Genomic DNA, 12683 nt, shown 5'->3' on the forward strand with positions numbered 1-12683 from the left:
TCTTTCAAGTTCCCAGGGCTATTTCCTCTACAACTTTTTGATCCACTCTCATTTCCCCTTCTTATAATTTCTTTGAAAAGAGCTGGAAATAGCAATCTCTATATTTTAATTATCATTCCCTATGCTCTCCCTTTTCATCACCAGTTCCGTATTATGAGCTATGTCACTAAAGTGTCACAACAACAAAACATATTGTTTCACAACACTGTACTGGTCAGGCAAAACTGAGGTCACAAGTGGGGACACCACCAGGGACTTCATTGGTATCCGTCTCCTGGCAGAAGCTCCTCCTGGGCCCCTGCGCAAGATGGAGCTGTGGAGGTCAGAAGGCGCTACTCTAGGAGAGGGGGAATGAGGAAGTGCACATTCCATTATGTTTGACGTTTTGTGCCTGAACCTTGCTTGCTACAGGCTGTTAATACCAAGCACTGGATTGCAAAGATAGGATTTTACAAGCACACAATTTATTTCTTATTTAAAGCTGTAATTTTTTTTTTTTTTTTTTACGTTTTTAAGTCTGTGTTTGCTCTTCGGACATGTTTCAGTTTCGGAGAGGGGAGGGTTAAATTTTGCAGGCGATGCATCAAAAGTTCAGGTCTTAAATCTGATAAATGGGGGAGGTTATGTGCTGTATTGAATTTGGATGGTTCTGAGTGAGCTTCAGAATCAAAGATGAATTATCTAAATGTGAGTTGTTTAATTTAGCATTTCTTTAGAATTGAAAACATCACAATCGTGTGTGTGTGTGTGTGTGTGTGTGTGTGTGTTTAACACGAAGGGTGATACTAAACACTGAGTTTTTTTTAAGTGTGTCATTTGATGGTGAGACTAGAAACGGCCATTTTAAAGTTCTGTCATTTTTTTCTGCCTCCTTAGAAGCAAAAGCTTAAAGTATTTTGGAGGCAGTGACTTGTTGGACAATGGGAAAAGGTGGTCTGGTCCAAAATGCTTGGTTTGTCAATAAGAAATCAGTTGAAGAGGCTTCCGCAAGGTCACGGTGGTACTTAGGATCAGAATTGCACCAGGACCCTAAGTTTCTGCTTCACAGACCAAGGCATTTTCTCTTCATCCACGCTGTCACCCATAACTCCCTGGCTCAGAAGGGTCCTGTACTTGGGGTTTAAAGCTCTTCAGCATTTTTATCTCTGAATTTGCAACTGAGGTCCAATGGAATAGTGCCTAAAGAGGTTCAAGTTGGTTTTCTGATTCTTGCAACTAAAAGAGATTTGACATATTTTATAGACCTTTATAGGCCTATGAAATACTCACTTAGGAGGCTGGCTAGGTACACTAATTATCAAGTACTCCTGTCACATGTCAGAATCTGATTTGAAGACAATGTATCCTATGAGGTTCATTTGCATCAAATTTTAAACCTTAGGATGGTTCCCTACACTTCTAGCATGTTGGCATGTAAGCTGCTTCATCAGTAATTGTACGAGAATTTATGGATTGCAACGTTTTGGAGAAAGAAAACACCAGAAACCAAAACCTCATAATTTATTCAGAATAGAAACAATGGAATTATTTGTCTAAAAGAGATGGATGTTTGTCTTAAATACTGACAATTAGGAGTGATGCAATTAAAAGGAAAGTAGCTTCCATTTGGAACAGATGATGACATACACCTTCCTGTTAATCCAAAGGAGAGAGATAGTACCTTGTGATGAAGAAAACAAAGTCTAAAGTATAAAAGTGTTGACTGTTTCTCTGCAAAGAAAGAACACACATTTTTTTCAAAGTTAAGATGAGGCAAAATAACGAAATTTCCTTCAGTGAAAGAAAGCCTTTCTAGCAGGCTAGCATATTCGTCAGATTATGAAATCCATGCTGTCATCTGTGCTGACATTTGGCGCGCAGGCCCTGAGGCCTTTCCTTGGCTCAGATGAGAGCCTTGCTTGGCTACATATAGACCTTGCTCAGCAGTGTTTGAGGAAATCCCACCCTGGGACTCCACAAAGTTTCCACTAAGTAAGCCTAGTAAAGCTGCCTTTAGCTTTCCTGAGAAAGCAACAGCCGGCAGCTCTCCAGAGCACAGCACAAGACCACGCTGTCTGCACCTGCACTAACTTTCAGTTCTTTTCTCTTAAATGTGGGTGGATTTTTCCCATTACCTCCAAACTGAAAAGATTTCTTCCCATTTGAGAAAGAAAAAAAAATCAATTCTATCTCATCTACCATAGTTCAGTGCTCTTCTGCAAGCACTGATAAAATTTTCTCCAGAACAAATGGAACTGTTAACTCTTTCCATGTTACGAAGGTACAAGGAAACACCAGGTTTCCTTCCTGGAATTTGCCAAAGATTCTATTGCACGTAATTGTAAGTCGGCACATCATTTGTTCAGTCCATCAAGCCCAGGTGAGTTAGTGTTAGGAGAACTCCAGTCAGTGGTGGTTGTTTAAAAAGCAAAGTAAAGCTCTAGATATAGTATCCAATCTCATGTAACTGTTTAGTCACTAACACTAACATTGCCTAACAAGTCCTTATTGACCAACTAAAGAAAATTCCTATCATTTGTGGATACTGTAGAATTTTTATAATATTCCTGCCCAAGAGCAAGGTGGTCCAAAGTCATTCAGAGTATAGAGTGCATGTGCAAATGTGGTCGGCAAGAGGTCATGCTCATTTTTTATGTATGTTAGACATTAGGCAATGTTTCATGCTCAAAGAGAAGCAAATCACAAGAACACTTTCTTCTGTGGTCCTCACTACTCACACTTTATATCAATTGTCAAGGAAAGTACAAGGTTGAAGATTCATCATACTGTACCTGCAAGTTTCAGAGATAAGACGTATTCTGATGTTAAAAAACAGCCTTCCATATTATATACAACCTGGCTTCAGGAGGAAAACCAACCCAAGACCTTGAGAAGTTTGTAGAAATAGTGATATGATAAATAATGATTCTAGCCTGACTTTGACTTAGTATCCAAGTCAGATTTAAAATGACCTTGTAAATCAGTCCACAAATATTTACTCAGCAGTTACAGGAAAGTGTGTTGCCCATGGCACTGTCAGCTGGAAATCTGACACATCACAAAAGGCTCTTCTCTGTCATCATTACTTTGATCAGGTAGGGAATCGACTCATAAAAACAGGACACACATTGCCGAAACACCCAGGAATGCATGCTTATGTCCAGGGGACATAAAAATGGCTCTGGGATTTTATCCTAAAGAACCTTAGACTTCCGTGGCCATTACGTGGTCCAATGTGCCTCACAAATTGCAGAAGAGCCTTTCTCTAAACTTCTCAGTTCTAATTGCACACTGGGAGGCCAGAGGGCACAAGGTACAACCTTCTGAAGCTTCTGGGTACCAGGATCTGCACTCAACAGGGCCAGTCATGAGCACGATAATGAAGGAAGCCTAGATGATCTTTGACGCTATCCCCTCTTTGCTTCACCAGCATCCTTCTAGGCCTGTCCTAACTCTTGCTACTTTGTGTTCCATCCCTTTTCCTTAGAAAACTCTCTCTATGAAGGGCTAACAATCTATGCTAGTATGTCCATTTTAACTGTAACCTACCAGAAAGGCTTGGTAAGATTTCTGTGCCATTTCTGGAAATATAAAGTGATGAAAAAATAGATGTGGAGTAGAGAAACCTGGGTTCACATTTGGTTCCTGCACTCTGCATTTGAGTGATCTTAGATGACACTTCTGAATTGTTCGAGCCTTACTTTATTTTTCTACAAGATGGAAAATAATACTATTAATCTATCTCATTTAAGACAATTTATGTGGGAGTGCTTTTTAACCTTTTATTTTGAGATAATTCTATATTCACATGCCGATGTAAGATACAGTATCGAGGGATTTCATGTACCCTTCACTCAATTTTCCCCCAATGGTAATATCCTGTATAACCATAGAACAATATCACAGTGAGGAAATGAACACTTGTACAATCTATCAACTTCATTCAGATTTGACCAATTTTTCATGCATTTATGTGTGTGTATTTAATTCTAACAGTTATTCCCATGTGTAGGTCTGTATGACTGCTACCATAGTCAATATATAGAACAGTTCCAGTACAATGATACTTCATGCTACCCTTTTACAGCGAGAGCTGTCTGCCTCCTGTCCCCGTCCCTTCCTGGCAATGACTAATCTGTTCTCCATTTACAGGTTTGCTATTTCAAGAATGATATATAAATGACCTCACAGTCTCTTGCCTTTTGAGATGACTTTTCTCACTTAGGGCAGTTCACCTGTGATCCATCCAACTTGTTGCGTGTATTCATAGCTCTTTTTTGTTGCTGAGTAGTATTTCATGGCATGGGTGTTCTAGAGTGTGTTTAACCATTCACTTGTTGAAGGACATTTGGAGATTGTTTCCAGTGTTGGGCTTTTATAAGTAAAGCTGCTATATACATTCATATACAGGTTTTTGTGTGAACATTAGTTTTCATTTCCCTGGGAGAAGTGACCCAAAATGTAATTGTTGAGTCACATGTTAAGCACACGTTTAGTTTTGAAAGAAACCACCATCCTTTTTCTCACAGTGACTGTGCCCTTTTACATTCTCACCAGCAATGTATGACTGTTCCAGTTTCTTTGTATCTTCATCAGCATTTGGTGTTATACCTTTTTTATTTTATCCATTCAGATAAGAGTGTAATAGTTCACTGTGGTTTTAATTTGCATTTTCCTAATGGTTAATGACATTGTACAACTTATCACGTGCTCATCTGTATATCCTCTTGGGTTAAATGTCTGTTCGTGTCTTTTGTCCATTTTCTAAATGGATTGTTTGGATTTTCTCCTATTGAATTTTGAGAGGCCTTTGTTTTCTATATTAGTCCTTTGTCAAATATATGGTTTGAAATATTTTTACCCCACCTGTAGATTGTCTTTTTATCACCTTCACAGAGTCATTGGCAGAGATAGTTTTAGTTCTGATGAGGTCCAGTTTACCAGTTTTCCTTTTATGGACTTTGCATGGGGGTACCAAGTCCGAGGACTTTTTGCCTCGACCTAGATCCTGAATATTTTCTCCTATGTTGTAAGAGTAATTTGTTTTAAGGAAAAAAGAGCTGTTCTGATATCAGTCGTGATCTTCTCAACAGCTTCTTTGTCAATATTGTTTTATCCTTCTCAGAGGCTCTCTGAGGCTAAAGATAGTTTTTCAAGAAAACTCTGAAGCAGCTCCATTCTGGTCTAGGCTCTTAGAAAAGCCAGCAAAATGCAGCCTGAGTTTTAAAGCCAGAAACAATGAAGATAATATGCTATTAACTTCATTACCTGTAACAGATGGTGAGTGTCTGCTATGAGCTGGTCAATTTTTGCCTCCAGGGAAACAAAGATGAACAAGACTAGATCCCCTCTCTCTAGGAACTCAAAATCAAGCCAGAAGATGGCGCCAGAACAGCATGGAAACTGACCCATATGGCACTCACCATAAAGTGGCAGCTTCCTCCAATTCAACAAGCACTCGCTGAGTACCAACTGGGTACCAGACAGTATAGCTGGGAATACAAAAATGAACCATACTTAGGCCCTGCCCTGAGAAGCTTATTGTCAGTGGAAGAGAGCAAGACATGTGAGAAAAATCCACAACATGAGAACATGATGGTGCAGTGGGAAAAGCATTTAATTTGAAGTCAGAAAAATCAGTGCTCTGACACTCGCTAGTTGTATAAACTTGGGCAAGTTACTTAATATCTGTGAGTCACAGGGTCATTCCTGACAAAATGAATATGTTAATACATAATTTGCAGTTTTGTTATGAGGAGTAAGCAAAAAACATATGTAGAGAATATTTCAGAGAGTAAACATAAATATAATTCGAAGTTCATGAGTGATAAAGTGGAACGAGTGACCAGTATATACTGACTGTGAGGAGAAGATATCAGGAAAAGCTCCAAAGACGAGAGCCCACTAGGTGGCCAGATGGGGGGAGGCATATGGGTGTTACAAAGGGAGCAACAGGGTAAGCACTATGACTAAAACCGTATCTAGTTCAGTTTTGCTCAAAAGAAATGAGAGGAAATGGAGGGAGCTGGGGAGATACAGCAGGAGATGCAACCAAACCCCAGTGGAACCGAGAGTGGTCCTTCCCCCTCCCCACAGGGGATGGACATTTTGGAAGGTGACTGTTGCCGGCAGATAGCAGTCAGAGGACCAGGGATGCTAAACCTCCAACTGTGCAGGAAACAATGAATAATCATCCTATCCAAAATGTCGGTGGTCTCCCTGTTGAGAAACTGAGTGAGCTCATGAGGAGTGGTGTTTACAATAATTTTGATGATGGCGATAATGGCTGTAATGAGGATAACAGCAACCATGACAATAATAGCCCCTACTGAATGCCAGACACTCTGCCAAGTGCTAGAAATGCAGTGTCACCTTTAATCTTCCCCAAACCCTGATGAGATACTTATTGATACTATTCTTATTCTCATTCCACAGATGACGAAAACTAGAAGTCAAATAACTTGCCCCAGATCACAAACCTAGTAAGTGGTGAAGCCAAGAGTAGGGCCCAATTCCATCTGATTCCAGAACTTACTCTCTTGAGCTCTATGCTGTACAGCTTTCTGTAGATTCTCAATCCTGGATGCCCAGAGTAAACAATATTATGGATGCCTCGTTGTAACCCCAGATCAATTAAGTTAGCCTTGGGATTGGATCCCAGGCATCAGTATTGTTTCAGAGCTTCCTAGTTGATTCAAACGGCAGCCAACTCTGAGCACCACTGCCCTGCTCCAAGCTGAGCCAGAGACCAGAGGCAATGAGTTTTAAGTAGAGATGAGAAGTTATCATGTTTGTGCTGTACAGAGAGTGCACCCTAGTTCTGGCTGGAATGAAGAGAATGAATTCGAGGGGAGGATTTACTAAAGGTAGGAAGACCAGTGAGAGGGCGCTTGCAGAAGCTCTACCAAGAGATGCTAAGGGTATGGGTGAAGATCACAACAAAAACAAACAGCAGGTAATTATTAGGAGGGAAAGTCAGGATTTGGCGATCAATGGGATGTGTATGAGGCGGTAGGAAGAAAGAAGTGCAGGTGGTGCCCAGGTTTCTCACCCTGGGATGAGAACACATTGTGCGTAGGTTTACCCTAAGTTTTCTTAGGGCTAATGGAGCCCTCAACAGCCAACACGCACACAAAGACCAGAGGAAGGACTTTGGTTGTGCGGGGATGGGGACACACTTCGTCAGGAGGGAAGGTCAGAGGAAGGCTTGGGGGAAGATGGAGACTTTTGTGCCTGTGCAACCTCCAGGAGGAGGTGCCTGATGGATAGCTGAAAAAAAGCAATCTGAGCTTAAGTTAAAAGTCTAACCTGGGGTTTAGCCCAGGAATGCAAGTATTCTTCAATATACACAAATCAATGTGATAAACCATATTAACAAACTGAAGGATAAAAACCATATGATAATCTCAATAGATGCAGAAAAAGCTTTCGACAAAATTCAACACCTATTTATGATAAAAAAAAACCTCCAGAAAGTAGGCACAGAGGGAACTTACCTCAACATAATAAAGGCCATATATGACAAACCCACAGCCAACACCATTCTCAATGGTGAAAAAATGAAACCATTTCTTCTAAGATCAGGAACAAGACAAGGTTGTCCACTCACACCACTATTATTCAACATAGTTTTGGAAGTTTTAGCACAGCAATCAGAGAAGGAAAAGAAATACAAATTGGAAAAGAAGAAGTAAAACTGTCACTGTTTGCAGATGACATGATACTATACATAGAGAATCCCAAAGATGCTACCAGAAAACTACTAGAGCTAATCAATGAATTTGGTAAAGTAGCAGGATACAAAATTAATGCACAGAAATCTCCTGCATTCCTATACACTAATGATGAAAAATCTGAAAGAGAAATTAAGGAAACATTCCCATTTATCACTGCAACAAAAAAAATAAAATACCTAGGGATAAAGCTACCTAAGGAGACAAAAGACCTGTATGCAGACATCTATAAGACACTGATGAAAGAAATTAAATACAATACAAACAGATGAAGAGGTATACCATGTTCTTGGATTAGAAGAATCAACATTGTGAAAATGACTCTACTACCCAAAGCAATCTACAGATTCAATGCAATCCCTGTAAAGCTACCAATGGCATTTTTCACAGCACTACCACAAAAAATTTCACAATTTGTATGGAAACACAAAAGACCCCGAATAGCCAAAGCAAGCTTGAGAAAGAAAAATGGAGCTGGAGGAATCAGGCTCCTGGACTTCAGACTATACTACAAAGCTACTGTAATCAAGACAGTATGGTAATGGCACAAAAACAGAAATATAGATCAATAGAACAGGATAGAAAGCCCAGAGGTAAAGCCATGCACATATGGTCACCTTATTTTTGATAAAAGAGACAAGAATATACAATGGAGAAAAGACAGCCTCTTCAATCAGTGGTGCTGGGAAAACTGGACAGCTACATGTAAAAGAATGAAATTAGAGCTCTCCATAACACCATACACAAAAATAAACTCAAAATGGATTAAAGACCTAAATGTAAGACCAGACACTATAAAACTCTTAGAGGAAAACATAGGTAGAACACTCCATGACATAAATCTTAACAAGATCCTTTTTGACCCACCTTCTAGAGAAAGGGAAATAAAAAGAAAAATAAACAAATGGGACCTGATGAAACTTAAAAAATTTTACACAGCAAAGGAAACCATAAACAAGATGAAAAGACAGCCCTCAAATGGGAGAAAATACTTACAAACAAAGCAACTGACAAAGGATTAATCTCCAAAATATTCAAGCAGCTCATGCAGCTCAATATCAAAGAAACAAAGAACCCAATCCAAGAATGGGCAGAAGATCTAAATAGACATTTCTCCAAAGAAGGTATACAGATTGCCAACAAACACATGAAAGGATGCTCAACATCACTAATCATTAGAGAAATGCAAATCAAAACTACAATGAGGTATCACCTCACACTGGTCAGAATGGCCATCATCAAAAAAATCTACAAACAGTAAATGCTGGAGAGGGTGTAGAGAAAAGGGAACCCTCTTGCACTGTTGGTGGGAATGTAAATTGATACAGCCACTATAGAGAACAGTCTGAAGGTTCCTTCAAAAACTAAAAATAGAACTACAAAAAGAGTCATGTACCACAATGTTCATTGCAGCTCTATTTACAATAGCCAGGACATGGAAGCAACCTAAGTGTCCATTGACAGATGGACGGATAAAGAAGATGTGACACATATATACAATGGAATATTACTCAGCCATAAAAAGAAACGAAATTGACTTATTTGTAGTGAGGTGGATGAACCTAGAGTCCGTCATACAGAGTGCAGTAAGTCAGAAAGAGAAAAACAAATACCGTATGCTAACACATATATATGGAATCTAAAAAGAAAATGATTCTGATGAACCTAGGGGCAGGACAGATGACGCAGATGTAGAGATTGGACTTGACACAGGGAGGGCGAAGTGTAAGCTGGGATGAAGTGAGAGAGTGGCATGGGCATATATACACTATCAAATGTAAAATCAATAGCTAGTGGGAAGCAGCCACACAGCACAGGGAGATCAGCTCGGTGCTTTGTGACCACCTAGAGGGGTGGGTTAGGGAGGGTGGCAGGGAGACACAAGAGGGAGGAGATAGGGGGACATATGTATATGTATGGCTGATTCACTTTGTTATAAAGCAGAAACTAACATACCATTGTAGAGGAATTATAGTCCAATAAAGATGTTAAAAACAAAAAAGTCTAACCTGAAAATAAACAGCCATTAGCCAATAGTCACCCATCTTGGTAACACCAATCATGATGCTCCAGGATGCTCTCTGTTTGCAAGAGCAGGCAGCTGGAAATTTCTTAACTTCCAACCCTGGCAACCTGTTCACTCAAGCTTCAGTCTGGATTTGTTATTAAAAAAAAAAAAAAAAAAAAAAAAATTTTTTTTTAATTCAACCACAGTTGTCCTGTTACAAGTTCCCTTTAGAAGTATGAAGGGTACATCTAAATATATACTGTAATTTGTTAAAAAAATGTCCACTTATAGATCGTGTGTTTCTGGACTTTTTTCAATAAACCACAGCCTGTAAAATCCCTTGTATGGAGATAAGACTCTTCAGTTTGCAAAACACTTTTCTATACATCATGTCATCTGATTCTTAGAGAAGCTCTTCCAAATAAGGAAACTCGAGCTCAAATTGCTGAGACAACCTGACCAAAATGTTGCCATTAGTAAGTGGAAGCTGTGGGACTCACGTTCACTTCTTCTGACCCCTAAGCCAGCGCTGTTTACCACATGGTAACTGGGCTTCAGCATGGCCCATCCTGTCAGGCTCCCAGAATCAAATTTTGTGGACTCTGATTGCTTCAATATTCTGAGAGGCTGATGGGAACTCTACTTAAATGGTAGGGTATTAAGGGGAAATGGATACTCCCAAGAATTTAGTTGAATGTTCAGCGTTAGAGCGGGCTACTGGCTCAAGGCCCAGAGAAGAAAGCGTGGCTCTAAGAAATTCTTTCATCCCTCCATGATTTAATTCTGATCAATATTTTGTCTCATGTATATGAGAAACTGCCTAAGGCAGTTCTTTTCACTGCCAAGCACATTTATTTTCATTCATTTGTTCTCTCCCCTTTGCTAAAGGTCAAGGTTAACCAAAGAATGTGATATCCATGCTCAGTCTGAAATTATGAAAGATCTCAGAGATTGGCTGCTGCAGTCTCTGAATTGAAAAGACCCCACTTGTTCTCCAGGAACTAAGAAAAGATGAGTCAATCGACATTGTATACAGCTTCGATTGTTTTTGTGGAGAACAATTTATTTTTGTCTCTTGTCTCAGGTAGCTGTCATCTGCCCCGGGGGATTTGATGAATAGAATATGTAAAAGTGTGGGCATCAGTGAATTAGCCAGTGATTCAGACCTGTTAGAAAGTCGCATCTCATATTTCATGACTTGTTGAAAATCTGAAGTGTTAACAAGTGTGGGCTTACCCAAAATAGCCTTGTAGCTCTTACCACAAATTACATGTTTATCAGTAATTTAATCCTATATCTAATAATAAAACAAACATATTCAAAACTCAAAGTCTAGTTTCTTAAGAATTTAAGTTCCTTACAAACTTTATTACATTACAAATACAGCAAAGTTTAGAAATAATTTTAAGAGGTTTTTGACTAACGATCGGTCCCTATTACAAGCTAATTTAATTACATCCTTTATTTTAACCTGCATTTATATATTTAACAGTTTTGATTACTGTACATAGCATAGTTTCATTCAAATCCTGCGGGCCATGCCCAATGTGAGGGAACCTGGGAAATGCATTCCCTACACAGGTGACTATGGGTCCCACTAAAACATGCATAGATTCTATTTTTTAAAGGAAAAAAAGAGAAGACTGGGCACTAAGGAGACATGAGCAGTCTCTGCCACATCTATGTTGCCTCTAATGAGTTAGGCCCATAGCTGATCCTCCCAAAATTATTTTTTCCCAACATCCCCTTGGGGTCCAAGACCTCTTTTGTAATTACTATGGGAGCCTCAAGCACATATATACTCAGGATATGGTCCTGGGTTCGGTATGAGTTTCCTAGGTGATTGCATCTTTCTGGTCAAATGATTATGTACAGATTCATACTATATGAATGTACTGCTAAGGGATATGATTCTGTCATGTATATCAGCTCTACATAATGGACTATGTTTATAGTGATTTTCTTTAGAGATATCTCTATAATGGGGTCTTGAATGCTGAGGATTTTCAAACTCGTCCCTCTGTGATCCTCTGTATTCAGAAGCTTGGTTTAGGGGAGCTAAGAAGAGGAAAATTAGAAAATCAATGTGAGGTCAAACTTCTTCACTTAAAACGTAAAAACTCTTCATTAAAGCATTTTTTTAATATTTATTTATTTGTTGTGCTTGGTCTTAGTTGTAGCAGGCGGGCTTCTTAGTTGTGGCATGCATGTGGGATCTAGTTCCCTGGGCAGGGATTGGACCCGGGCCCCCTGCATTGGGAGCGCAGAGCCTTAAACACTGTGCCACCAGGGACATCCCAGCATTATTTTTGATGAAGTCAATTTCTGCCTGCTTGACTCAGGATCCGGAAGGAAAATTTGCATAGACTATGGCTGAGTTAGGTTTGTAGCCATATACGTTTAACAACAAATCAGATTTGAAACAAAACAATCAGCTTATTTTATTAAAGGTCTTCAATATTTTCTGAAAGATCACATTTCTACTACTGTTACATTTCATATAAACTACTGTTTAGCTTGAGGGATTTTTTTCCCCCCATAAACGGTGCTTGGCATTTGAAAAAGTTGTTTCTTTTTGATAGCTTAATAAATCTTTAGTCTTTCCTATATCAATAACCTGAGCTCAAATGTAGAATGATTGAGAAAGGCAAGAAGGAATAATGTGAGGGTAAAGGATAATAGGACAAACAAGTTTCCTCTCCTTTATCATAAATAAGTCTTTATTTTCAAAATACAAATCATTTTGCACTATTTTCCATTATCCCTACAAATTCCTGAAATTATCCACCATGTGAAAAGTTATTATTTCAAACAAAAGCCTCCTGTCATCATAGAATTAGGTATTTTATATTAGATTATTCTCAGAGGTTTTGCTACTATTTTAGATTTTTAATGTCATAATAATTTGGATTTGCAACTTGTTCTGTAAAACAAAAAAAAAAGAGAGACATTTGTACATCAAG

At 39.0% G+C, this 12683-nt stretch overlaps 1 protein-coding gene and 1 long non-coding RNA gene across 3 annotated transcripts in view; one reads left to right on the plus strand and one right to left on the minus strand.

The window, feature by feature from the left end:
• The window catches only part of LOC101335415 (liprin-alpha-2-like), a 37570-nt gene extending 34012 nt beyond the window's left edge, over nucleotides 1-3558 (minus strand). Inside the window, 1 exon segment of the mRNA XM_073810150.1 lies at nucleotides 3529-3558. Coding sequence (XP_073666251.1) covers nucleotides 3529-3558 — 30 coding nt within the window.
• Nucleotides 1-12683, plus strand: part of LOC117313588 (uncharacterized) — a 214008-nt gene that overhangs the window by 69071 nt on the left and 132254 nt on the right. The gene's annotated exons all lie outside the window — the stretch shown is intronic.

Source organism: Tursiops truncatus, chromosome 9 (assembly GCF_011762595.2).
Source record: "Tursiops truncatus isolate mTurTru1 chromosome 9, mTurTru1.mat.Y, whole genome shotgun sequence".
NCBI classification, from domain to species: domain Eukaryota; kingdom Metazoa; phylum Chordata; class Mammalia; order Artiodactyla; family Delphinidae; genus Tursiops; species Tursiops truncatus.